At 43.6% G+C, this 27,677-nt stretch overlaps 2 protein-coding genes across 3 annotated transcripts in view; both read left to right on the top strand.

Annotated features, from left to right (window-relative positions):
• Positions 1–1,244: 1,244 nt before the first annotated feature.
• Positions 1,245–9,746, top strand: rbm14b (RNA binding motif protein 14b). 2 transcript variants are annotated; one of them, XM_008286365.1, is made up of 4 exons: positions 1,245–1,667; positions 2,029–3,100; positions 3,425–6,656; positions 7,459–9,746. In XM_008286365.1, exons 1-3 carry the CDS (start codon positions 1,292–1,294, stop codon positions 3,744–3,746), a joined length of 1,770 nt encoding a protein of 589 aa, XP_008284587.1. In that variant the 5' UTR covers positions 1,245–1,291; the 3' UTR covers positions 3,747–6,656; positions 7,459–9,746. The 2 variants fall into 2 exon arrangements, with proteins under 2 accessions (XP_008284587.1, XP_008284588.1); XM_008286366.1 differs by lacking the exon at positions 7,459–9,746 and having other exon boundaries at positions 1,247–1,667; positions 2,050–3,100; positions 3,425–6,482.
• Positions 9,747–10,287: 541 nt separating this feature from the next.
• actn3b (actinin alpha 3b) overlaps positions 10,288–27,677 on the top strand; it is a gene marked incomplete at its 3' end in the record, with an annotated part of 29,546 nt that continues 12,156 nt past the window's right edge. Inside the window, exon 1 of the mRNA XM_008286404.1 lies at positions 10,288–10,687. Within this exon, the coding sequence (XP_008284626.1) occupies positions 10,553–10,687 (135 nt within the window). The remainder of the gene's footprint in view (positions 10,688–27,677) is intronic.

Genomic DNA, 27,677 nt, shown 5'->3' with positions numbered 1-27,677 from the left:
TAAAAGTTGTTTGAGTGGAAGAACTAACCTTTAGAAAGTCTCTTGGTAGATCTAGAGATGGTTGAGTTGAGGAATTTGAAGGTTGGGTTAGTGCGATGTCCAGCTGTGGGAGCCTGCAGCCGATTACCTGACTGGCTGATATTCGGCATTTTTCCAATAATCTGTATCATTTGTAGATAAAATAAACGTGGTGTTTAGGCTCTGTTGCAGCTACCTCTCCCTAGTTGTAGCCTCCACTTTGTGGTTTTATAAATATGTGTGTTATATGAACAGAATAAATATCCAAAGCCACAATGAAATCATAGGTTGTGTGATTCTATTTTTTATGACCAAGATTGTCTTTATTATCAGTTATTGCTCTCCTTCATTACTAATAATCATCATTGAGCCATGAGGAGGTGTGCTTTGTGTGCAATAATGTAGATGCTACACGTTAAAAGAACATCGACCAGAACGCCCGGACCCGAGGTTTCCCAGTAGAATATCGCATTGTAACGAGATGATCAATGCCATTCATTTCACTCATCAGTGGTTTGACTGATCGGCGCAAATGCAATGTGAAGTGATGAACAGTGCCCTCCCTTGAAGTTACAAAATGCTCTGTTTGCCTGTCTGTCTCCTGTGTGTGAGGGTGACTCATAGCTGCATGGATAATCACAGTCTGCCTCCAAGTGCGAATGAGGTGCTCTCAGTGAAATCTTTCTTCTTCAAGCTGCCTTTGCTCCATTTATATACATGTAGATAATTAGATACACACATCTGTCACTCACTGACATAACTGTCCCCGCTTTGTTCTGATCTGACTTTATCTACCCTCAGCTCACAGGCAAATGTGTGGTCTGTGTGGTTTTTGATTTGTGAAATTTGAATCTGGCTCCTCATTCACAGGTTTTTTTTTTTTGTTTCTTTTATCAGGACTTATTGTATAACAGTTTCTTCAATTCACAAGCATTTGAGTCATAGCTTCTTACATCTGTTGTTTGTGTGCTTCATATCTTCAGTCTTTCACTTTATATCACTGGAGAATAAATAGAGGTTTCCTGTTGGAGTTTTAATACCAGATTCAGCTCCCCTCTCCCACAGACATTTCTAAGCCCTGAAAAAATCCAATAAAAAGCAGGGCTGACTGTGTCCCTGTGTACTGCAGTCCACCCCTCTATTCAGATAATTGCACTCCAGCAGTTGCTTCTCCTTGTAAGACCGATATAAAGCCGAGGTGTCGCTTTGTGTTCGCCCAGTCACTGTTACATGTAGGACAGCTGAATCACTTATCTCAACAACAGTCAAGCACATGACTTCTGTGTTTCTCTGCAGCGCCATGGACAAAAGCCACACAGTAAAGCTCTTTGTGGGCAACCTGGCCTTGGACACCACCCAGGAGGAGCTGTCAGCCATCTTCGAACCTTACGGCCAGGTGGTCAGCTGCAGCGTGCTGCGACAGTTTGCCTTCGTGCATCTGCAGGGCGAGGGCGCTGCAGAGCGCGCCATCCGGGAGCTCAATGGACGAGAGTTTCGCGGTCGGAATTTGGTGGTGGAGGAGTCGAGGGGAAGGCCGTTGCACTCCACCAAGGTGTTTGTGGGTAACCTGAGTGGGATGTGCACCACTGAAGACCTGCAGCAGCTGTTCCAGACATTTGGGAAAGTTCTCGAGTGTGACAAAGTCAAAGGTGAGCAAAGAGCTTAGTCATCTTTGAATTGTTTGAAAATGTTTTGAACGCATCACTTCCAATTTGAGTTTGATTTTATTAAATTGTGGAGCTTGTTGTGTATATCTGAGTTATGCAGGTAAGAGGTTGTATTTTAGTCTCACTCCACTTGTTGAATTACTGAGTGTCTGCAAGAGCTACTCTCACAAGACACCAGATACCACAGAGCAAAGTTCACAGTGTAAAGCAAGATTATGTCCCTGTTGTAAAGTAGACAAGGTGGTGTCCTGTGGCACAGTTCTTACTTAATCATAGTAGTAATAAGTAAATGCTGTGGCAAAGCCACTGTGATCCTAATTGTTGTCCCTGCGCTCAATGACAGCCAGGCATTCCTCTTCTGCAGGCTACGCCTTCGTTCACATGGAAAACAAGGAAGATGCACTTCAGGCCATCGAGGCCCTGCATGGCACCTCCTTCAAGGGCCGCCCTCTGTCTGTAGAGCTGTCCAAGGTCCAGCCCAGCAAACAGGCCCCTACTGGGAAAATCCCATGCGTGAACTGTGGGAAGCAGGGCCACTACGCTGGAGAATGCCCCGTGGGGAAGCCTTCTCTGGAGCAGTACCAGAGTCAGGCAGCGGTCCTGGCTGCTGCTGCCGCTGCAGCCGCCGGCCTTCCTCTACAGGTCCAACAAAGTGTGCACAACTCAGTCTACAACACCTCCACCTTCGATCCCACGTACGCAGCTCTCACAGGGATTACCACTGGCACACGCACTGATGGGAACCCGGTGAATCCAGCTGTTTATGGTGCCCTTGCCAGCCAGGTTTATGGTGCCAATGTTGCCAATCAACTTTATGGAACGGTGGCCAATCAGGCAGCTCTCACATCAGGCGCCACGCAGGTATACAGCTCGATGACGCCTAATATCTATGGCCAGGTGGCTGCATCTCCCGCAGCAGCCGCTGCTGCTGCCGCCGCCGCTGCCTACACAACTCCGGTTTACACCCCGACGGTGGCCAACCCTCCTGTCTACCTGGCTGCTGCTCCTGGTATAGAAATGCCAACAGCGGCGGCTGCGGTCAACCCTGCTTACAGTGTAGCTCCTGCAATTTATGGTGCTGCCACACCAGCCTACGCTCACATAAGCGCCATGGGAGCAGCGGACCCTACTACAGCCCTCTTTGAGGCTGCCCGGCAGGCACATTACTTTGCCCAGGGCCAGCAGGTTGTGGCTGAGCAGCAGTCAGCAGCTGCCGCCGCCGCCGCAGCAGCTGCTGTGGCAAAGTCTGGTGAGAGGGACCGTAGTCCCCTACGGAGGTCAGCACCTCTGTTACCAGATCCTGTGATGAAGCCGTTTATGTACCAGAGGGCCAAGCCGCGCCGGCCGCTGCTCCCCACGCCAGCTGGCCGAGCAGCTGAAGAGGCGGTGGAGGCTGCAGAGGACCCCATGGCCAGGTAGGAAATGGTCCCTGATTCTGTTTAGCATCAGCTATGCAGCATCATGTAAAGATCACAGAGATTTTTGAGTGTGAGTTTCTCTGCAACTTTTATTTGAAGTGGTTTATCTTTTAGAAAGTCAGGCTCTTACAGCCTTGTTGGCTCGTCTCTCGTGGCTGATGATGCTTTTTTAAATTTTCTGTGTTTATCACTATTTTGTGACTTCCTTTGTGTTGCCATGTGCCTCCATAAATGCTCTTGCTGTCACTCTTCCTACCCAAACCCTCTTCTCCTCACCTCGACCCATCCCTCTCCATGGCCGTCCTTCCTACCTTATCCTAGGTACTACGCGGAGTACTACCAGCAGCTGCAGCAGTACCCCCAGTTCCAGTACGCCTACCCCCCACCGAGCACAGTGACAGCCATCCCTGGCATGCCGGGAGTGTCGGCTGTGCCAGCGGTTCCAGCTGTACCTGCGATGTCAGCCCAGCCGGTCGCTACGTTGGACGCCCTCAGGCCAGTGGTCCCCACCGCTGCGGCAGTGGCAGCCGCCATGGCTGCGCCCAGGGTGTATGAGCCGCCGTTGCCGCCGCCCACGCGCAAGGAGGCCATCCTCCGCCGCCCCGAACTCTCCCTTCACACGCCTGAGCCCCCCTTCCGATAGTCGCACACAACTCTCTGCCCCCTCCTCCCTCTTTGCCCTGAACCCCCTCCCCCATCTCTCCCACCCCAAACTTGACCACCTTACAGCAGCTGTATGTATGTATGTGAGTGTGTGTGAGTGTGTGTGTGGGGGCTCCGGGTTTATTAACCTGCTTTACAAGGGACTTGATCGGTTAACCTTGGTCCAGTTTGCGTACACACAGTGCAGCCACGAAAGGGAGGCTCTCATCTGTTGTATGGGCATTCTTTGTGCTTCTCAGTTTTACTTTTTTATTGTGCCAGTCTCACACTTGTGCCAGTATTAGACTGACCCGGTCAGTCGTTTCATATGCCTTTATTTCTGCAACCCAGTTATGATTTTCTATGGCCAAACCTACGATAAACGACATCAGCCATCCTCTGTAGGCCTAGATGATCAGTTAGGGCAGCTAATTTGAAAACCTTTTTTGCCTTATGTTGAAGAGTTTGTAATGTAATCAGATGGGAGGTCAGATTAACACATATTGTGTACTGGCTGCATTGCACTGTGTCCAACAGAACCAAGGTTGACGTGTGTTGGGGGGATGTTTGTCTTGAATGTGATGTGGATGTAGTATGTGTGAGATGTGCGGGCTCTTGACCTTGCAGCGCACAAACGCAGCAGCTAAGACTGCGCCTTGCTGAAAAAAAAAAAAAACGTAAAGCACACATATACGTACTGTAATGTATGTTTGGATCTCTCCTTGACCCCTTTTTTTCTGAATCCCTTCCCCACCTTTACTCTAACTACAACGCTGAAAGACACTGCTTCACCTCTCTTTCTCTTTCTAACTACAGCTGCCTACCTCTTCAGTGTAGATCCTATTCTGTTCTCTTCTATTCCACACTTTCCACCCAGTCAGCAGTTCCTGCTCCTCGTAAAGGTACAGGGTCAGCAGTTTAGAGAGGGAGGAGCCAGACTTCAATGACGTTTGTAGATATTCTGTATTAAGTCCTCCTTCATGTTCAGAGGCCTTTTTTTTCATAGCGTTTGTGTTTTGTTTGTTTTATTGTAGTTTACATGTGATGTGAAGTCAGCCTGGGATGTAAAGAATTGTAAATGGAGAAAACCCATGTGTGACTACTGAATGAGCTGTTTACAAAGGATCTCTAAACTGCATCCTATTGGAAAACATAATGATATGTGACAAGCTCAGTTATGTGCCTATAAGCCTTGAGTGAAGTGCATTAAGCGGAGGGATCTCCCATTTTAAGTGCTTTTGACATTACTTTTTAATCATTTCAAGGGGGGTAGCAGGAGCCCTCCAGAGCTTAGTACCAAGAAGGCTACGAGCAGTGAAGCCTTCTCTTAGACTTGCACTCCTGTATTAGATTAGTCTCATATCATACGGTTTTAAAAAAGCCACAAGCTGAGCCTCACAGGCTCGCGTTTAGCCGCTGGTTTTAAAGCAGAAACAACAGTGAGAGCACCAATGAAGTGAGAGATGGGGCAGTGTCTTCCAGTTGCCCCAAATGTCCTTCTTTTATCCTCTAAATACCAGACCTGCTTTAGATTGTAATTGCAAAAACACTTTTGTGTCACTTTTAATTGAGTTGTTGGATTCTATAGGTGGGGTTTGCAACATCCGGAGAGTTGGGATAGAAAAAAAACAAACAAACTGGACACGTACTTTTCACATGCATGAGCTTGTCCTGAGTCGCAAACTCCACGCATACGGTTCTACAATGACTGAAAACAATCAGTGAAGCGTTTTTTCTTTTGTTTTTGTTTTTTTTGCAACTACTATTTGACAGCGGTCTGATGCACACACACAGATAGACCCTCTGAATCACCTTACTGCCTCGTTGTTCCCCCTCCTCCCCTCCCCTCCCCTCCTGTGGTTTTTAGTGGTTAAGTGACTTTTTGCATCTCACAGTGTAATCTTTCTGTGTCGTATATACAAACACATACCAGTTGCATCCTTTGTAGAAATATGTGGTTTGCGAAATGTCTTGTTTGCCATGTTTGAGACCGTATTTTTTAGAGAAGTATTTTAATTTTGCCTTTTTTTAAAGAAAAGACAAAAGATAAGTTAAAAAAAAAACAAAAACACAATCGGCATGCTTTTTATTGAGAATATGTATACTATAAACCTTATTATAATAAAGAATGTTTGGCTGACTACTGTGGTAAAAGAAAGCAAAGGGTTTGGACATTTCCCCTTCTTCTTGTTTATGTTGTTCTTCTCCACTATCTGTTTCTCTTGTGTAAAATGACCACCAGACCCATTTGACTGGGGACCCAGGGGGAGACAGGTGTAGATGCTGGCCCAGCTTTGCTCTCTTTGGTCTGGGTAAGTGCGGGTTGGTGCTCCTTTCTCTCTCCAGCCTCTCAAGCTCTGCAACCCAAAAAAATGTATTTGAAGGGGGGGGTTTGCATCTGACCAAATGCATCTCAGTATTTAATTCTGGCAAGACACGCTTCATGCGCTGCTTTAAAAAATTGATTTTCATGCAGAAATGACATTATACACACTGTGAAATTACATTGAGAGCTGGGGAGAGGCACACAGATAGAATGGCCTGGGTGCATTTTGATCTGTGGAGCAGTCCTGTTCCTGGGGTTGATGGGTGTGCGTCTGGTCTGGTCTGGTCTCTCCCTGCTGCACCAAATTCTCCCTCTCCGTGTGTCTCTATGTCCACTCTACTCTCAGACCTGCATGTGTGATAATCTGTAACTCTGCCGCAAACAAAAAAAAAAATAAGCAAAAAAAAAAAACAGCCCCACGACAGTCCAGCTCTGAACTAACTATCTCAACTGAATTAGGTCACCGTGCCACCTGGAACGGCCAGCGTGCAGCCGTGCGTGAGCGTGGCGGCGTGAGCCATGGGGACGACTTTTAGCGCGACGCCACCGCAGTGGGAACTTGTTCTCGCTCTCTTCACCACCAAGGTAAATGAAAAAACAGCAACAACAACAGCAACAACAAAAAAAAAACAATCATAAAAGCACTGACCTCTCCTCTCCCCACCTGCCGCCCCCCCTCCTTTGACTGTGCCTTGCCCAAAACACTCCTCCCCCCCTTCTCCTCTCCTCTTGCCATCACCACCTCCCCCCTCTCCCCCACCTCCCCAATCCGTAACTCCTCCTCTGCTGCAATGGCAGTGCCACACCTTTATAGCCTTGGGCTTCTCCTTCGGTGGGGGTGGTGGGCAGGGAGGGGTGGGGGTCAGGAGCCCTCCACAAGAGTCTCGCATCAGCATACAAGGCGACTGGCGGTGCCCTCTCTGTCCTGCTGGTGTCTGAGTTGGTGAACAGAAGGTGTGATGGATGGATGGATGGATGGATGTGTTGAAGAGAGCGTAAATGTGTGAGGAACTTTTTTGGGTGTTGCTTCATTGATTGGTGAGGCTTGGCATATATGCGGACGAACCCCCACCCTTCCCCTGCCCGCTAGTCAACTCCTCTCCACCGCCGTATTCGCCGCCCTCACCCCCTTCACCCTCCCTCCCTCCCTCCCTCCTTCCTCCCTCCTTCCCCACCCCTCCCTTCTTTCCCTCCCTCCCCGACCCTGCCCTACTGTCCCTATGCGCCTCTCCTCTCCGCCGTTCACACACACAAACACAGCGCTTATTTTTTCCCGCCGCCACCGCCGCCGCCACCTTGGATCTGGGTTCGTGGCTCTGGCTCGGACTCGACACTTCCCAGAACCACCCACCTGACCCAAACTCCCCATCCTCCTTTGTTACCGTAGAGGCCTGGGCGTGCCAATGGACAGTGTATGTGTGGTGGCCTGCCGCCGGACTCAGTAACATGACACAGAGAGACTTCAGGGTTGGACGAGTCGCTTTGCTAAAACTGTTGAATGCTGGGTTTGCACCACATGGCTGTGGAAGGGATCTTTCCCAAAAGAACTTAGCCCCATTAAGTGATAAACCGACCCCAGACTATAAGGGTTTCGCTCACCTTTGGGTCCCTCACAGCCTGTGTGCCAATCAGAAACGTCCTATAAGATAGGCCTAGGTATGAGGCCAGTCTGACCTGTAGATTCTCATCAATCTCAGGATTCCTATAGGACTTTTCTGGTAGGGCAGCTCTATTTCTCTGATGCTGGGATCAGCTGGACTGGCTGGATATGTGCTCTGAGTGACTTGTATGTGCTCTTACCTGTTAAGACTGTCCCCGTGCTGAGATAGAGAGCTTAGTCCTCACACACAATCGCACACTTTACTGGCTTTCAGTCTGTCATACGAGTTGTCTGGCATTTGCTCTGACAGCTGCGAGATGGAATCGAGACAAAGATGGCGCTGCCTTCTGTCTGCCTAACAAACAAAGGGAAGGGAAAAAGGAGGTGGAGAGGAAAGAATAGATGAGTTTGATTACAAGGTGAGTTGGTAGGATCCTTTGTCCAAAGCTGCTCCCTAACCTCACCTTCCTGATCTTGGAGGACCCTATTATTTAGATTTACTGGGAATTTTATCCTTAAAAAGACTGTTTTCATTTGGTTTTAGTGTGTCCTAATAACAAGGCTTTGATGCCGAGGTGTGAGTGACTGGATGCACTTGATCTTTTACTACTGAAGTGCAAAAAAAATAACCCAAACCGATTTTCCATTTATGTACATGTATACATTTTTATATACTTTAAAAGCCATACATTCTGTGCTACCAAGATGTGGCTACAGGTCAGTTTTGCTACAACAATGCAGCTGCTGACTGAGTGGAAAAGCGCTGCCTGACTCCTCTCTCAGCCTCCATGATCAGGGCACACGACGCTCCAATTTTCTCCCTCCAGCCACCTCATCCTCCCCACTCTCCCAATTCCTCACTAAAGGCTTCTTCTGGCGCTTGCGAGTCTGGGCTTCCCGTGCTTGGGTGAATGCAGCCACGCACGCATCTCTTAAACCCCCCTCCTGCTCTGAATTCACTGTATTGACAGCCAAAGCTCGCTGCAGCCTCCTCCCTACTTCCACTTCCTCACCCAAACTGCCCCTGCCTTCTGCGGTTTGGACAGCCTGAAGAACTCAGATGCTCTCTGTACGCACACGTCTGTGTATTGTGTTGTTTTTCATGGGATTCTGCAGGTTCAATCTGTTCTTCTGCAGCAGAAATCAGCTGAGATGTACAATCTGGAACCCGCTCCAGTTAAGTTTGAGCACAACACCTATAAGACCATTTTTGCCTTTGAGTTTGCAAGGTGAAATTCAGCAGGTTTAGTTAATGTGACCGAGACTTTTGTAGGTCTTCTAGCAAAAAATGTGAAATGACTGACATCAGTTGCGCAACCTTTGTTTAAACCAGTAGTTTTACCTCAGGCGTTACCTCGTTTAGAGTAGGCAGACACGATATGAACACCTGCAGAGTGCATCGCAGGTTAATCTATCACAACATGGATTATTTACACCTTTGAGCAGCTCACAATGTTTACCTAATGCTGATATACATTTTTTTTTTACATTATGAGGTGTTCATGTTATTCTGTCCACCCCCTGTCTGTTTATGTATCATAGCCACCAGAAGCCAATCTGTCTTTTTCTTCATCAGAACTCACATCGTATTGTGTTTACAGAGATCAGCAATTTCAGTTCCCCCACCTCAGTAGTCGCACAGGAAGGATGGTAACCACAAATAGTCGCACAGTAGCTAAGCTTCTTCATGTAGGTTAATGGACCAAGCTTAGTGTAGTTACATTAAATGCTTGATTAATTACAACATAAATCATTCTAGTTTCCAAAGACATCAAGGGTGACTGAATAATGTGTCATCTCCAGAGGATAGCAATCTGGATCTGCTCATTTCAAAGGAATTTGTTCCAGCACAAAGCTGAATGAGGGGATGAGGGGATTTCAGTTGATGAATGTTAGATCAAACGTTTGCGTCAACATGTTTACTGTGAATGACAAATCCTGATATAAACGCAGATTATATTGTACGGCTGTGTATGCATATATATATGTATATATGCCTTTTAACGTGTATTTCTAAAAATGTTGAGGCATTTTTTCAGTCTGCATGAAAATCATGAATAAATTCTTTTTTCTCATATGTGTCTTGATCTCTTTTTATTGCAAATGAATTTCTGCTACAAATATATCTGGATAGATTTTGAGGCATCTTTATGATAGAAACTACAGTCAAAAGCATGCGTTTACCTGCAGCCTAATTTTAGCAGGGTGGAGGAAGATGTTTGAAGCTGCTGTCAGTGCAGGCCCATGTGGGACTACCCTGCCTGATGTGAGGACTATAGTCAGAAGTGGGACTTGTCCAAAATCTGTTAAACAACTGGCTTTTAATTCTATAGATTCACAGTTTTTGAGAATTTTAGATTCAGCTGCTTGATCTTGTTTTATGGAAGAGGTAGGTTGAAGCTACTGAGGCCTGGGCTTGCCATTGAGGATCACTAACAGCAACAGGTGCATTGCACAGGCCATAAAAACCTCTCTGGTGCGAGGAGGCGTTATTGACATACCTCCGCACCACTCACAAGCCCCTTATCCCTGCCCGCCGGGACACTTCCCCGCCTATTACACCTTTTTAGGGTCAGAACCTGATACCCAAGCTGCCGGTTCCCATACTTATTGGGGTGCGGTCACGTGTGCCACTTTTGACCAGGAAAGGAGCACCGGCCAGCAGGGTCTTCTGGTAGTGGGAGCACCAACTCCGCACAGGCACCTCGCACCAGTGGAGTCTGGTCTCTGCAGCCCCTAACTGTCTCTCCCCCCGACAGCGAGACTCCCTCGTCTCAAGGAGGTTCCTGCCCTCACTTCGTCGTCGTTGTTTCTATTGCCGATTAATTGTTTCTTACAATAAGCTGAGGGGGACGCGCGAAGTCCTAACAGAGGCGGAACGATGACAGCTGTCGAAACCCAAATTACATACAGCAACTCTTACACGATCCAACATGAAGAGGCGTATATGACCCAAGAGGAAGACTGGGACAGGGACCTGCTGCTGGACCCTGCCTGGGAGAAGCAGCAGAGAAAGGTAGGTTTGGATGTGGAGGCTCTGAGCAGCAGGCTGCGCTTGTACCGCCGTGCGTAATTACGCACAGATTTGCACCATTCCCTCACATCCATGTCAGTGAGTGGCTTTTTAAAATGCATTTTAGCACGTTAACATGTCAGACTGGATTATTTTCGAAACCACTGACCTCACTCTAATTGCGTAAAGTCTGAAACAGCCCCAGTATGAAACTGGGCATCTGCGCCTTAGCTGTCCTCGCACCTGGCACTTCAGTCCTGCTGGAAGCTGTGTGGGCAGATATTTTAGGCCGTGGAACTTTCTCAGTGTTGTCTTTCAGTTACCCCCGATTGCCTTGCAGACTGTCTAAATATAATACCACCCTCCCCAGTCTTTCCCCAACATTTTAGTCTCAACTTATAAAATATACAGGAGTCTTTTCATAATATCACTCAACCTGGAACACGTTTTAAACAGTGAGAGCAGAATTTGGAGTAAAAAGGGTCGGTGGAGAGAAAATTTATTAGGTGCTACTATTTTAGTCCTACATAAGTAGGTCAGTATGCAGGCTAATTTAAATGAGCAATATGCCCCACTCCACCTACAAATAGATTATTTTTCATGTTACTAATGAATGCTAAATTAGACACCTTAAAGGTACAAAAAAAATAGTTAAAATTAATTTTAAGCAGGGAGAATGCTGAATTTCTCACCTTAAAAGTACAAGAAATATATAAAATGATCAGTAAACTTATTTTTTAGCCTCATCAGTGCTGAAGTTAGCACATTTAAAGTGCAAGAAATAAGATTTTTTTAAAATTAATTTAATTTATTTATTTATTTTTAACCTGATGTATGCTAGATTTAGCAATTTATAAGTACAACAAATAAGAAAAACTATTGGTAAATGAGTTTTTAGCCTGGTCTTGTTGGCCTTACTGAAGTAGCTGGAGGAGGAGGAGGAGGAGGAGGAGGACGGTGGTCGCCCCGCGGACATCCGGGCCTTCAGCCTGGAGGACGAATCTGACAGGTGCGTTTAATGAGCTGTCAGAGCTAAAAGTCAACTGACACAGGTGCGCCGGCGAAACTGGGACAAAAACAACACCCGCAAAGGTTAATACAGCTTCCTCTTTTGTCTTTGAAATATTTACCTGACACACAAACTGTCCACTTCAGTGTTTTCAGTTGAGTAGGACGATGTTGCTCATGTTTGGTTGACCAGGTTTAGTGAGCTGCTACCTGGTCGCCATGGTGGATGGTTCATTTCAAAGTAAAGCCCACAGCCGTCGTCCATTCCTTCAGCTGAATTACTTGAACATGAGTGCCAGGTAGAAAACTTTTTATGGTGTAACAGTACCATTAGGTTTCTTAGGTGAAGCCTGGAAATAGCTTAAAATTCAATATTCAGTTTAAAGTGGCTGCTTTGTCTGAGTTCACCACTGTAGTCTCTGTTTACACTGCAGGTATCTGTGATTATTACTAGTTTTAGCCACATTTTAGACAATTTAATTAAGAATTGACTTTTTAAATAGCCTTTAAATGTTCTCCTAATTCAGTTTAGTATTATAAAAGTAAACAGATGGCAGTCAGAAATTACACATTAACTTCCCTGTTTTGTGTTTGAATAATAAAACAAAGAGAGGAAGTGTTTGAAAATAATAATAGAAACATTTAAATAGATAAATAAACCTAATGCAACACAGGGCTGCTACTAATGGCTACATAGATTATTTTCTTGGTTAAATAATTAGTTGTTTGCTCTATAAAATGCTCGAAATGGTGAAAATGTCAATCAGTGTTTTCCCAAACCCAAAATCTCAAATGTCTTGTTTTGGCCACATTGCAAAAAAAAATAGTGAGTTTCTGGTCATAGAGGAGGAAAGAAGCTGAAAAATATTTAAATTTAAAAAGCTGGAGGCATTTTTTGTCTTGAAAATAACTCAAACTGATCGGTCAATTATCAAAATAGTGTCTGATTACGTTAGTTGACAACTAACTGATTTATCATTGCAGCTCTAACACAAGATGAGCGAGGTTGCATGGCTCGCTTCCGGCTGCTGTCTGTGTTTGGCTGAACTAAAGGGTCCCAGGTGAAAAGAAAAATGTTTATCGAGCAACAGGTGTAATATTTTTGCTGTAATTGAGTCGGCAGAGTATTTTAGGAAACTTGAAATGTGTTCTGAGTTACAGTAAGGGCTGTAACAAGACTTGTAGGTTCTACACATCCGGAGAAAAAAATCCTGCTTTGCTTGTGTTCTCAAACTTGATTGTGCATCTTCATGTTTTCCAGCTTTCTAAACTGTAGCTGCTGTTGTTTGTGTTGTCACAATCGAATGTCCTCACATGTGTAATCCTGCATAGAGGAATCGTGGTGCCCCATGAAATAATTTTTGGCAAAAGAAAAATCACTAACACCAATTTTTTTAAAAACTGTTTTCATATGAGTTTCATTTACTCAAGTATAATAGATATTGTTGTCTGTTATTGGTCAGAAAAAACAAAAAAGCACATATTTCACAGACCTGAAGGCCCAGTCTGAGCCAGGAAAAACCCCGATCTATACTAATTATACTTAATCTGCTTTGTTTTTGGTGGTTAACAGCACAGGGAAGGAAAAGAGCAACATTTCAATGGACATATTCAAATGGCACCAGCTGCAGTGAATGTGCAGAATTGTTTTGTCAGTGCAACATGTCCCCTACCTATAGAGCTGAAGCACAGTGACAGGCTGAGAGACCTCAACAGATGGTACCAGAGAGAGCGAGAACGAGCGAGAGAGAGAGGTAGAGAGATGGCAAGACTGGTAGATATACACCCCGGGTTGGTTTCACAGACCTACAAATAAACATCTTCCTAAAAATACTTTTTAACTTGCTTGGCTCCCACTTCCCTCCCACCGCGCCTTCATCTCCCGCTTGCTTTTATACTGTTCTGTTTTTTCTCCAGTGACGTCGAAGGCTTCCTCTTGCCACTATTCTTGAGATATCTGTTGGCACACCTTGTTTTTCGGTCTTTTGTCAATTAGTAGAGTTCATCTGTCATTTTGTCTCAATCCTATAAGTGTAAGGTGATCTAATGAGCCTTGAACAAGCCTGCACAGGCAAGCAAGCCGTTAGTCTTCACCCCTCAACCTCCCAGGAGAGTTGGTCATGGTACTCCTTGCTCTTCTCGGCATGTAAAATCTAGCTTAAGGAGCTGATATCAGCCCACAAATATAGCCAGTGCATCATTTTGCAATGTAATGAATATGAAAGGAAAGCCCTGCAGCACCTGTTGTCTCTTCTATCCTTGAAATTTCAGTGGAAAAAGCTGCTCACCATTTGATGTGTAGTAAAGTGTTTGTCAACACACAGTGATGCCGAATCCGATACTGGACATTAGAAATAGTGTGTGCTTGGTTGTGTGTGTCCAGTCCATGTGCGCGTGTCTGAATTGTACATCCTGACATCGGTTTATATTTATCATGCAGCATCTCTTGTCGATTGCTAACGAAGTGTTTTGTGGCTTAATATGGACGGGGGAATTTAATTTAATAGGAGTTGGCAAAAATTGTGTCAGATAGTGCATCCAGTGAAAGGTGTCGGAGAGGATGAGATCTGGCTGCGTTGTGTCCTGGCAGTCGTCTTCACTGAAAGCAGCTGTAATCCTAGAAATAAGAAGGGCTGAGTTGTGGGGCTGATTAAAGAGATGAGACGGACGGGCCAGTTGGGGACAGAAGTAGATGTTTTTTCCTGAACTCTCAGAGCGGATTGATGTCCGCCTCACACAGATGTTGCACTGACGACTCCAAGAGGTTCTGATTGAGCACATCTGCAAAAAGTAGTGACAGTTGTAAGCTGGTTCTCCTCTCACTGCAGAGGATGGTAATGCACAAGACCATCTGTAATGCTGAATGCATTGCTTATGGACGTGCAGTGTAATCATGGTACATCACACACTTGCATCCCTGTGTTGGAGTTTGGCTGCTTCTTGTGTTTGCATTGAAATGATCCGACTAAATAGAAAATTGTCAATACGCCAAAACATTTACCACAAAGTCGTCTTCTGTTTCACATTGTTTAGGAGTTCAGCTGTTTCCTGACTAAGTGAATGAGTAGCTGCCTAGTGAAGCTTATGTTCGCAATAACCTATAAATACCCGTTACATAGAGTTATCAACAGACTTATTGGCTCAGCTGACCCATTAGCAAATGCTTAGTATATACACACACACACAGACAGAAGAAATGATGGTCCTGGTGATGTTAAAGGTGACGCTTGTCTTAAAAAGACTAATAATAACAATCAGCCAGGATCGCTGTACATTGTTGGTTACACGCTTCATTGTTGATATGATCTAAATTAATATTGTTATAAATAATACACTTGACACTGATGTGTGATGTTAAGAGGTTAAGCTCATGTTCCTATAATCATCCAATAATTTTAGTGTAATTAGAACAATAAATATGATCAAACATCTATTTTTATTTGTTCTCTTATCACCCAGCAGCACTGAAATTGAATAATCGTGCACAAAAAAAGGTGGCGTAACCGCACAATTAATTATGGACGTTTATTCCCATGACTCACACTAATCCTCATTCAGGCTATTTCTGAAATAAATACCCCTACATTGGCTTTTTCTCCATATTTTGAAACACTTTCTAAACTAGATTTGCAACAAAATGTAGATGTTTTTCTCTTTTTCTGTTGTGTTCCATCCCTTTATGCTTAATTCTATTCTACGTGGTGTAAAATGAATGAGGTGTCCAGAAGAGCGATCATCGTCACATTCAAGTGTGATAAAGTTATATTCAGTAATGTGATATTTATCCACTCAACCTAATGTAATGTCGCTCTGTGTGGGTGAGGAGAGATCTTAGGGTGCTGCGTAATTGAATCTATTCTTGTCTAATCTCATTTTGCACTTTAACAACTCAGCTGGTGGTTTCAGCCAGACGGGGTCATTGATCTCATCTCATACCTGATGTTCTGAGACAATACTAAAACACTGGCCCTCACCAGGTTATCCACATTTGCTTTGGAGTTTGCTGTGCAAGCACCTCTTTTGTCCACTTGATAGTAATATCTAGTAATGCCGGTAGCGCTGCTTAAAAGAATCGACACTTCAACAAATGCTTTCAACGCTTTGGCAGCATGACGATCTTTGACCTTTTCATTCTCTTAGTGTCCTCATCTGAACTCTGTGGTATGTTTGTAAAATGTACTGAGTTACACTGAATAGACTAAACTCACATTACCACTGATCATGCGTTTCCTTTGCAGAGAGAATAGGCTGTTGCATAATCATGTAGCATATAAGCTGCTTTTTTATCTGAAGTGGGATGTGTTCATCCAGGTCTCTGTTTTTTTTTTTTTAGAGGGTGAAATTAAATGATTCTTATGTAAGCTGCAGAAAAAAAAAATACATTTTTCAGTCGGCTCAAGGACGACTTGGACGTCTTTCCTTCCTCCTCCTCTTAATTCGCACCATTAGTGAATAAATTGCAGAACTGATTTGTAATGCACTGATCTGCGCTTGCAGCCTGGGCTTCAGCGCTCAATCCCAAAATGCAACTGGGAGAAGGGGCATCTTAGATTCCCTCCCATGATTCCCTTCGTCAGGGTCATGTGATTCTGGTAAAGGAACAGTTACCCTGTTGAGGTGATCTCTGAACCTGGCAGCATATTTCCACTCAGCAGGCCGGTGGAGCACACACAGAGGTCCTGTAGTAGTTAAAATAAGACCACACAAGCTTTTTTCTTTTTTTTTTACTGTTGTAAATATTTAGCATGTTTAGCATTTGTCAACAACACCAAAAAAAATGTCAAGGTGTCGCTTTGATGAGACTGTTTGAGGGGAAAAATAAGGCAAATGGAGTAAAATCCAATCACAGTCCACAGAACAGTATTTGCTGCTTGCCTTAAATTTTAAGTACATTCTCTCGTAATGAATCGCTTTTGTTGAATCTGAAAAGTTTGTAACTTTGCTTCAGTGTCGACTAAGAGTTGAAGTAAAACTTGCCGTGCAGTATTTGCCAAACCTTTACAGTTTGCTCATAGGGAACTGTGCCTATATATTGGGATTAATTAATGCAGTGCACTGTATCTGTTTTGTGAGTTATATGTAGAGAGTATCTGCATGAGGGTTATACGTAAGTGGAGAGGTGAGAGAACCCGCAGTCAGATCAAATAGCAGTTGCTATTCCAGAAGCTGTGTCCATGTAGGGAGGCTTCTATAAACTGCTTTAGTGCAGGCACAGGAGCCCTAAGAGGCCGTAGGAAGGGCTGAGGAGTGTATACACGTGTGTGTGTGTGTGTGTGTGTGTGTGTGTGCATACATGTGTGTGCAACATATTCTTCATGGTTATACACTGTATTTTATTGGCATGTAAGTGTGTCTCTGGTGAGTTTTGCGGGTGAGTTCTTGTGAGGATGGGGACACAGTTAGAAGACAGAAAAGTTCTTGCAGAATGTTGTAATGGCAAAAGCAGACACACGATACAGCCACAGTGTCAGAATCCACATGGCGAAAGTAGAAATGATGATTAATGGGCTGTAAGAGCAGCCATCTTGATCTGATCAGAGCCATTCTGTGGCTGTGCAAATAGAATAAAAGCTTGGATTAGTTAGAGAGAACTGCCTGGTTGACAGTGGTGCTACTTCCATTTTAAGGTTTTGTCTGCAGGTTTGTATATGTAGAAAAAAAAATAACTGTTGTGTTGTCAACCATTGAAAGTGTTGTTGGGTAGCAGCCATGCCAGTTTTCACTGTTATTATTCTTTAGGCTTCGTCCTGGTGTTGAAAATGGAGACTTGTTTTATGAGGAAGGAGAAAGCAATGAGCTGCCAAGTGTGTGACCTCAGTAACAAATGTGACACGGAGGATACGCGGCCAAACAGCCACAAAATGTCACCTCAGGGCCTAATGGTGTCCGAGTCAAACGCAGCGCTTATGCCAGTCAGTTTTCTGTAGTAATGAGACCAACCAGACACTGAGCCTGTCTTTATAAAAAGTGGACTGAGCTCATAATGTTGGGGCTGAATGCAGGCTGCATGCAGTGGATATTTATAGGTCGGGGATAGCAGAAGTTACAGTCGTCAGTTTGAAGTCTGCTGAGATGATGGCTCTCTTATAATTGGGCTGAGCTCATGAAGATATCATTATGTGCTTTCTAATGGCTTAAAAAGCTGCCGTCACACACTGTCTGAACTGTAACTACGTGTATTTTACCTACTGTATCGTCTGTTTTCTGCACTCTTTTAGCTGTTGTTCCAGTCTGGGTGTTGTGATGCAGATTTAAAGCTGTCTGTTAGTCGTTGCATCAGGTTTGCATTCGGTGTGAGCAGCTTTGTGCCCGTCGACGCTAACTGACACTTCCTGAATGACGAAGCACACGGCGGCAGTCGCATGCGGTCGCTCTGGACTCATTTCAAATTCACAAACTGCAAATAACAAAATGAAACTCGAGTTGTCAGATCATCTGACGGGTGCATTAAATAACCTTTTTGTGGTTCTCTAATGGAGGCTAAAGCGGAATCACAAGGTCATCTGTGACTTGCTCTTTTGGCTAAATGAATGCTGGGAAGTGTGGCTGAGTTGCATGACAGCCTTAGATCAGTTTCACACATAGGGTCCTCATGCGAAAGGTTTTCTGTTCAGATGGAATTAGCTGACCCTCGATTTGCCTGGACAGTTTTGCCTCTTATTTCAGAGAAAGAACTTGCCCACTGAAATTAGACACAACCCTCCTCCTCCTCCTACCCCCCCAACCCGTCCTCAGTCTCAGGGCAGCCGCACTGTCATAAATCCTCCGCAACCACTTACACCAATTCATCTCCCTCGTCGTCAGTCTCCGAGTCCAGAGCTCATTAAATGACAAAAGACTCGACATGCTGCCGCTGCCAACCATGAACCTGTACACTCACCTTTATTCTCCAGCATCAATCACGCAGTCAGTCAATTCGTCTGTTGACTCGTGTAACAAGAAAGAGGGTGAAAGCAGCATTGGAGTGAACAATGAAAGATAAAAATGCCGCGTGTGTGATTGTGTGTGTGCAGTGCAAGCAGAAAATGAGGGTTATTCCCCCACACCGCCACTGACAATTTAAAATCACTGTGCCATGAAAAATAACTTTTGACCTTGTTGGATAGTTTTCCAAGTCATTAAACTTAGCAGTGTACCAAAAGTGACGGAAATAGCACCAGCTGCCGCAAAGGTAGAATATAGCAGCAGGAGCACGGTTCTGGGGATGGTGATATCCGTGTGTTTGGATGGCTGGTATTGGCAGGATTGACATGAAATTTTGAACAGAAATTCTCAGTGCCCAGGGGATTAGTACAGCCCTGACGTGTCTCTGGTGCCTCCGGCAGTTTTGTACTTTTTAATGGAATGTCTCAAAGATATTGGATGGATTGTCATAAAAGTAGAAACAGACAGGATGAATTTTAATAACTTTGTTGTTCTCTGACTTTTTCTAGTGCCACCATCGGTTTATGACACAATCCTGCAGAACAAATGACATTCTAGCTGCTAACACTGCTAACAGACAGATAAGATGATGAACATGGTAAATATTATCCCATATTAGCATTTACCTCTAAGTTTCTTCATGGTGCACAGAGGAGCCTGCACAAAAATCTGAATCACAAATATTTGATTATCCCTCCCATCGTGTGCAACTGCAGTCTCTGTAATCCATCTTCTACGCCAGACAGTACTAAATCATCTGCCCCCACACTGGGCTCCGCGGCACTGCCACTGAACTGAGATGACGTCAGACACAGAGAACAAAACGCTTTAATTCATTGTGATGCTAAAATTGAACAGTTGTTTCCTCTAAATATTTGCTTTTTACTCTCCGGTCTCTTACTTTCATTTGTCTTCTTCCTTTGTTAATCCAAATCAAAAGATGTCTATCTGCCTTTTTAATTCCTGTCAGAATGTCAGTGGCCTCTGAAAACTGAACACTTGCAGACACACTGCTGGAGGGACACATTGTTCAGTTTTGGCTGGCGCGAGTGGCTGGCATCATCATTCTGGTGGCACAGCAACCTGGAACCATGTAGCAGTGGAACACAATGTAAGGCAGCATAATGGATCCGAGCAGGACACAATGTGTCCTCATACTGAGTCGAAGCAATTAATATGACGACAGAGACAGATGGTGGTGTCATAACAAGTGATTGACTCAACCAGGTTAGCTGTCTGTTCCCTTGTGTTGCTCAGACATGGGCAGAAAATAAATGGAGCACCTGATGTGGTTAAGAGTGTTCCCGTGTTTCCATGCGCCACAAGTTCTTGTTGTTTCTTGGAGCATAGCGCTGCTCTTGGCGTGGTTGTGTGGTTATGCTTGCATTCTGTGGATCAGGAGCGGCTGTCCTCATTTTCGCATTAGAATGCTGCAGGTGATGCTGTTTCCACACAGGTTGTCTGATGTGTAAACACAGCTGGGCGTTGTGGGTATAACTTTCGGCGCGACGTTCTGTTCATACAAAGCTCATCCTTAAATCTTTAAAATATTAGCATTGTACTCAGTGTGTTTGTGGGTGGAGGACTGTTGTGTTTCATCACCTGCTCCACCTGCTCTCTCAGCAGCTACAATCCCTTGTGCCTCCCGTATATCTCACTGGCATCTGGCACAGTGCTGACACACACATACACACACATTTTGATTGCAAGAGGTGTCCTAGGCCTTTTATCCTCTAAACACAGACATAAATCCATGGGTTTGGACTCAGGCCTTGCATTGGAGGCCAGTGGTAGCCTTGTTGTCAGCAGGGTCTCTGGGTATTAGCCCGTTAATCCTTCATAGAGAAGGGGTGGAAAGCAAGGCTGATAAATTCATGTTGGGGATTGATTCACTTACAGTTCAGACGAGTAGAAATGAAACTGCTGCTCACATAACATGCACCAAGATATTTTTAATGAGAAGAGTTTCTGTGTCGGTTGAACTGAACATACGCTTATCTGACATTCAGAGAGGAGAAACAGAATTGTTCTCACTGTTTGGTTGTCTCTTACCTTCCTATGCTCCTTCTGAATGTCAGAATAGAATAGAATAGAATAGAATAGAATAGAATAGAATAGAATAGAACTTTATTGATCCCTTTGGTGGAAACCTCAGTGAAACTGCTGCCCCAGCAACAACACCAACACCAAGTTGACCCAAATAAAAATATTTTCAGTACGTTTCAGAGAAGTTTTATGTCGTTCTTAGCAATGTTAACCTATTTAATTCTTCTGATGACTTCCTCTGTTAACAGCTTTTTCTTTCATTTTTTTTTAGTGTCATGATTAAAAACAATAGCTTTTCACTTATTGTTTTATATTTGCCCAGATTCATTTTCCAGTTTCCATTGCCATCATTTTTCTCTTCAGACACATATGAATCATATTTGTAGGTTTAATTCTGCAAGCTGTCTTTTTACAAATTAGAGGAATATGTCTGTTTTTGGAAAAATACTAATTAATACAAGCAAATAAGTGAATGGTTTTACCCTGTGACTGTTTAAATCAAAGCAATAAATACTCCCAACCCCCTAATAAAGGTTATAAAGACCCAAAATGGAAAGACTAGCTGAAGTCACATAGTCTAACTCAAGAAGAAGAGTTATTTGGTCAGGAGGTGTGTGCATCGTGGTTTAGATGTTAAAGGGGGGACTGGAGGTGAGTCTGTGGGGCAGAAGAGTTCAGTTGGCCTACTGGAGGAGTATTTGGGGTTGGGGGGGTAAACTCTTGGCTACTACGTCATCGCCCCAAATCATCTGAGCGGCACCCAAGTTCAGGGCTCCATGTCTCTTTGGGGGGGTATTTAAAGCCCACATGGGGGAAGAAGTGGAGTAGCTGTGGGGTAGAATGGTGGGAGGCAAAAAGGGGGGAGCTGGTGGCTCCTAAATATCGGCGACACCTGTTGTGTGCTGTAACTTCTCCCCTCTTCCTCCACTATGGTCATGTCACTTTATCGCCTGCTGAAACTCGGTGGAGGAACTCAGGGAAACTGTTGTTTACAAGAGACCCTTGACGCAAGAAAGTGAGGTCAGACCATTTCTGTTGTTGCCTCTTCACCCAGTGTGTTTTGCAGCAGAAGTCGGATGGCTTCAGATGATGTGTGCTGCTTTTGGTTGTTGATTGAGATGCACCATCAGCTTTACATGTTCTTTGATTTACATTTAAAGACTCCCAATGTCTGACTACTGCTGAGCTATAATATCAACACTTAAGTAATTTCCTCTTTGCAACAGAAATTTTACAATAAAATGTGTTTCTAAACTGTGAAAAAATATTCTGTAGAAAAGCTTTAAAATCCAACAGCAAGACTGAAAAAAAACATTTAAAAATGGTGGAAAACTAAAACACAAAAAAACTGAAAAAACACACACAAATATCTAAAAAAGAGTATTTTAGAGCAGATAAAAAAAAAAAAAAAAAATTTTTTAAAAATCCTACACTATAAACGACCAAATTTCTGTTTGTAAAAATGTAGATTTTTGATGTGGACAGTAAATGAATACTTTATTCTGTGATTTTACCAGATATTTATAATCTAACAAAACAGGAAGAATCTATAAAATAACAGTTTGATATAATATTGACCATTTTTCAATCCTTAATCTACATAGTTTTCCTTTCAACTAATGTCTTATATCTATAAAATAACAAAATTTTTGTTAATTTAAGTCCTGCAAAGTCGTCTAATTTCATGATCAAACACTGTGTAAATAAACAAATCACAGTTTATGAAATCACAGATTTTGACGTGGACATCATTTACAGTTTTGACCCGTTGAAGAAAAAAAACAAAATTAAGTACAGTAATAAAAAATACTTAACGTGAAACAGCCCAGCTTGAGTTTTTACATATTTTCCAGTCATACCTTTCACTGCCGAGAAAACCGACCAGTTCAGGGCTGTACAGTATAAAATCCTGCATTACTCTGTTTTCAACGTTATACACCTCCATCAGTGTGACTTTGGTTTTGCAAACATCAGTCCTCGTGACAAGCAGAGGCTGTGAGCGTCCAAAAAGTCACATCCCCAGCAAACATTCGTGCTTTCAAAAGTGCTTTTTTTTTTTTATTGACACTTGCTCTGAGATGAGAAGCAGTGATGGGAGTGTTGTTTGTCCACTCAGAGCTGATGTAGCTCAAGGGCGACTGTTGGAGTCTGTCAGAAGTGTTGTGGTTGAGGACTTACATAAGGGCTGTCGCTGTGTTCGCCACAGTTTCTGAGTGCAAAACTAGAAAAATGTCAGCAGTTCATGAGTCTTTATGAATGGAGAGCAGTGATTAACATTTCTATATGTTTAAATATTGCTGACTTCCCTTTTTGTAGACGTCTCCTATGGATTGATGTTTAAAAAAAAAAAAAGCGCTTGAATCGAATATGTTTGAGTTTTTAATGACGTGTGGAGCACAGTTCAACAGCAGAGCTCAGCAATGAAGCAGTTTCTCTCCATTAGTTCTGGCAGATGAGCAAATTATGCTCCGTACCTCCACTTGGGTATATGCAGATAGATGAAGAGAGCATGCTTAATTTCTTACTCTGTCAGTCAGTGTTGATCAACTACAGAGACTTCTAAGACCTTCTCACTGATGAGTGTCAGCGGAAAGCCAACATTTTAACATAATACAGACGATAATTATGGTTAATTTGCAGCATCTTGTGGAAAGAGACAGACTGAGATATGATGCTACAGGATCAATGTCATGCTAGGTGTTATTGTATAGCGATTGGTGCAGAATTGCTACGAGTGCCACTAATAACAATGTAAACCAGGCTGACTGAGAGAAAAGGAAAAAAAACCCAGTGAGATTCTAAACCTTTAAGCAATTCTCATTTTGCATTTAAATAGATCTTGGTTGCAGAGATGAGCAGGAACAGTGGAGGAGAGTGTGAACCCTTTGTGCTCGGTGCTTTAATATCTCCTGACCTGTGCTTTGTTGACATTTGGTGCATCTTCCCTTCTCTGTGCCAACACTGATTACTGTCTGACAGTAATGTGTGACTGTAGGTTGTTTCTCTGAATAATAACTTGGATGATTTGGGAGATTTATGTGGTTGGTATCTACTGAAATAGGTTCATACTGTCAGATGCATTATTACACTCAACTACAGTATTTTTTTCAGGTACACATGAAATGATCTTCAGTACAGTTTATATCCGTCTCTCTGTGTGATTTTTTTCTGAGTCCAGGTTTGATTGCATGAGTCCTCGTGCATCACAAAACGTAGCGACCTTATAAACAGAAGAACACAGTGTTTTTATGTGCAGCTATTATTGTGTACACTGCATGTGAGCGGGCTGTGATCAGTTTATGTGGCATGTGTGGTTTGTGTGCGTGAAAGACTGCCGGACGTGACCGCCGAACAGGTGTGTGACAAAGGTAGCTGTAGTGGACAGGTGTGAATGGAGTCCACAATGTCAACCCTGCAGGCAGACTTTTTTTTTTTTACACTGGCAGTTCGACATAAATACCTTTTGTTATATTAATATAAGACGTGTGTTAATTGGAGATATACAGTCTTTATAATACAGTAACAATAAATAGAAGGTCAGGAAACTGCAAGAACAGCTTTGTACAATGTTTGTGCATTTTGTTGTATTTGTATTCTTTCTCCAGCCCTTTGCGGATATACACTCAGTAATACAACATGCTGTGCAATACAACACAATGTTTATTGTGTTAAAGAGGCTAAAAAGATTGATTTTATGGGCGCAAGAGAAAAGAACAGCATAACAGTAGAACGAGCAGAGAATGAAATAGAATACCTCTGTGTGCATCTTAACCACTACATTAGGACTTTTATTTAAACTAACTAGACTTGAAAGAATGAGGCTATGGGCTTAATGTTGGAGGCTGCAATAAAAATGTCTTGTCCTAGTCCATCATAGCCACGCAAAATGATTCTCTAAATAACATAGGCTTCATAAAATGGATTACCATAGATCTTTTAACTGCATTTCTATCCCAAGTGCTCCCAATCAGCCCTTTTCTGAAGCTCTGCTGATTGTTTTCTAATTGTTTCCTGAATCACGGGCCTCATATATTCTCATTCTACTGCAGCTTTTTGTCAGCAAATAAAATCTGAAAACACTTAAGCATAAAACTGCACAGAGATTATGGAGAGCTGCAAATGCAAAGGTGCAGGCGATGTTCTGTGCGAGCCGAGGCGGCGTGCACATTTTCATTCCAGACAAACACTCCAGCAACATATTTCTCTAATTAAATCAACTGGGTCTGATTGAAGGTGCTAATTAGTGGAATCAGCTACTGTAGACTTCTGTAATTAAATCTACACACTCCATGGAAAAACACCGGACACCAGTGAGGTGTAAATTAAGACTGTCCTGCAGGTTTATGTAATTATCCATGTCATTAGCAGACGTCTGGAGTCTCATGCTTTATGCCTTTGTCTAAGTGCAGCCTGAGCCAGAGAACAGGAGCTCCGTGAAGAGCACTCTGGATGCATCAAGTCAGTTGCAGCTGACAGTCAACAGCAGTTTAGTGTTGAGATTTATGTCAGAGGTAAACACGATATAATCCCAGTTTACTGCTCCCATGTCAGGTTGCATTGACTTTATATTAAAAGGCTTATTCATAATTTAACCCTTTACCTAAACCACATTTTCATATTTGTTATTATTGTCCACGTTATCATTCATTTTGTATCTATATTGTATTATTAAAAGTAGAGTTAGTAATACTAATCCAATACACTGTCACTCAACTCATTGATCATCTACCTGTAGTCTGCTATCTGTGCGTTCTTTGTGTTTGCTGAAAATAAATAGGTCAACATCAGTGTTTTAAACAGACGCATCGTGTTTAAAACTTTCTTTAACTGCTTTAATTCACTCTAACAAACCTTTTTTTCTTCTGCATCACCATATAGCTGCTGCATCATTTGGCTGCACTCAGCGCTAAAGTCTGCAGCAGAATGCGACTCTGTGTAGTGTACAGATTCCCACAGAGCCAAAGCTTAAAAGTGTAGGAGCAGTTTAAATCATCACGAAACAAAAGGTAGTTTGTACAGATTTTAATAGCACGTCCCAGCAGCACAGCACAATGCACGAAGAAAAAACAGACCGATGGTGTTCTGTAAAACCCCCTGGGAGGATTTGGTTGTGTATTAGCAGGGAGAGCTTTTTACTGCCTTTTGTTCTTGTTGCTGATAAATACACTGATAAAGTTGTCTTACTTCTGCCTTCTGCCTTAGAATTTCCCCAGAATAGGTGTTTGGGGAACTCTTCAGGCTGGTACCTGAGCTTATTCATCTTTGACAGTGCCAGTATGTGAGCGTTCATTGTGCCTGTTGGGAAAGGCTTTTCTAAAACATTTTCTAAATGCTAATTAAATATTTCAACACCATAGTCGAGAAATGGTCATAAGTGCCTAATGCCCCTAATGTTTGGACACATCCCTGGTTCTGTAGATGGAAAACAAAGCAGATCCAACGTGTCCTGTGCACGTTGGAGCTCTTGGACAGGGGAGGGGATCAGGAGGGGAGGAGGCGTGATATTAAATCTAGCACAAGCTATCAATCCAAATATGAGCACAGAGTTTACCTGTTATTATAATAATACACATTTCCATATTACCAAATACTTACATTTTTCTATGCAATGTCTCAAATATGACAGATTATTTAAGGCTGGAACTGAACACATGTATAATTTCCCTTTTTTTTTTTTTTACATGACTGCAGGGTTTAATGGAGAAAAATGATTTTATGCTAACATTTTAAAGTCTGTGTCAGTTTATAAGTGACCACACCTAGATCCTCTCTGTGTATTCTTGTCAGCAGTGAAGGACAGAAAGTTCCTTAAAAGCAGGCGGTGGGGGAAATGTTAAGTCCAGATATTAAAGCCGTCTGGTTAGAAAATGCATATTGCTCTTGGCTTCCCCTCTGAGGCCGGCGGCGGCGGCGGCGGCTCCAGGCAGCGCTGTGGTTGCGTCAGCTCTTTGATGGACAGCCGGGCGAGCTGACATTATTAAGTGCTCCGAGCTTGTTCAGATGGGAAGAGGAGTGTGTGTTTTCATAGGAACATGTGTGTGTATATGCGTGTCAGCTGTATTGAGGGTCAGCAGCCCTGATTCCCCTTGGGGTGGGCGTAGTTATGACAGGCATTCAGCTGGGCTACCGTGACCTCATTTTACAAGAAGGACCTGTAAAAAGGCCCCAGCCGAGCTGAGCCAGGCAGACCGACAGGTGTGGACGGACGGAGGAGAGGAGGGAGGGGGTGATGCCAGGATGGAGGGTGACTTCATGCCGGTGGACTCTGTGGACCACCACAAGCATTACAATAAACCCACGGGATGAGATAATAAAGCGTTACAGATGCAGAGGAATAGAAATAACAGCTTTAGTATCAAAGGTATGGCAGCTAATTTTTATTTTTTTTTAAATCCCACTCGGCTGATAAGTGTTTTGGATTTAATGAATCTGGGATTATGGTTGTATCTCCAGCTTTAGTAGGTTAAGTGAATCCTTGATTTCAATTAGTACTACTTTAGTTTCCAGCAGCTCTCCTTTGATGTAGGCGAGGTGTCACCCCTCTCATCTTTCTCGCACTTTCTCAAGTTATTATTTTATATTTCGTCATATTCTTAAATCCATTCCTTCCTCCCTGTCGTCGTCGTCTCCTTCTCCTCTCTCTCTCTCTCTTCCTCAGTCTTGGACTCTTACAGTTCACTTCAGGAATCCTGCCTTCTCAGCTGTCCAGTGGTGTCCCATGGCAACCCGATTTAGCCTCCACTGCCTCCTCCTCCTCCTCCTCCTCCTCCTCCTCCTTGCCCTACACCCTCCCTCCACTTTTCCTCCTTTTCCTCCTCCTCTTCTACCTAATTTAGCCCCCACTCTTACCCCCTCCTCCCAGCTCCTTCAGCTCCCTACCTCCTCCTCCTTCCTTCACACACCTCCTTGCCTCCTCCGGTTTGGCCTGGTGGCCTGTGTGTGCTGGATTAGGAGTCTGTCTAAATTTGGTCATGCATGGCAAAGGAGACAAGCACCTGCTGGGACCCTGGCTGGT

The sequence above is a fragment of the Stegastes partitus genome, unplaced genomic scaffold (genome assembly GCF_000690725.1).
Source record: "Stegastes partitus isolate 25-593 unplaced genomic scaffold, Stegastes_partitus-1.0.2 Scaffold453, whole genome shotgun sequence".
NCBI classification, from domain to species: Eukaryota; Metazoa; Chordata; class Actinopteri; family Pomacentridae; genus Stegastes; species Stegastes partitus.
The sequence above is the reverse complement of the archived record's forward strand: the minus strand, read 5'-3'. Positions and strand labels throughout refer to the sequence as shown.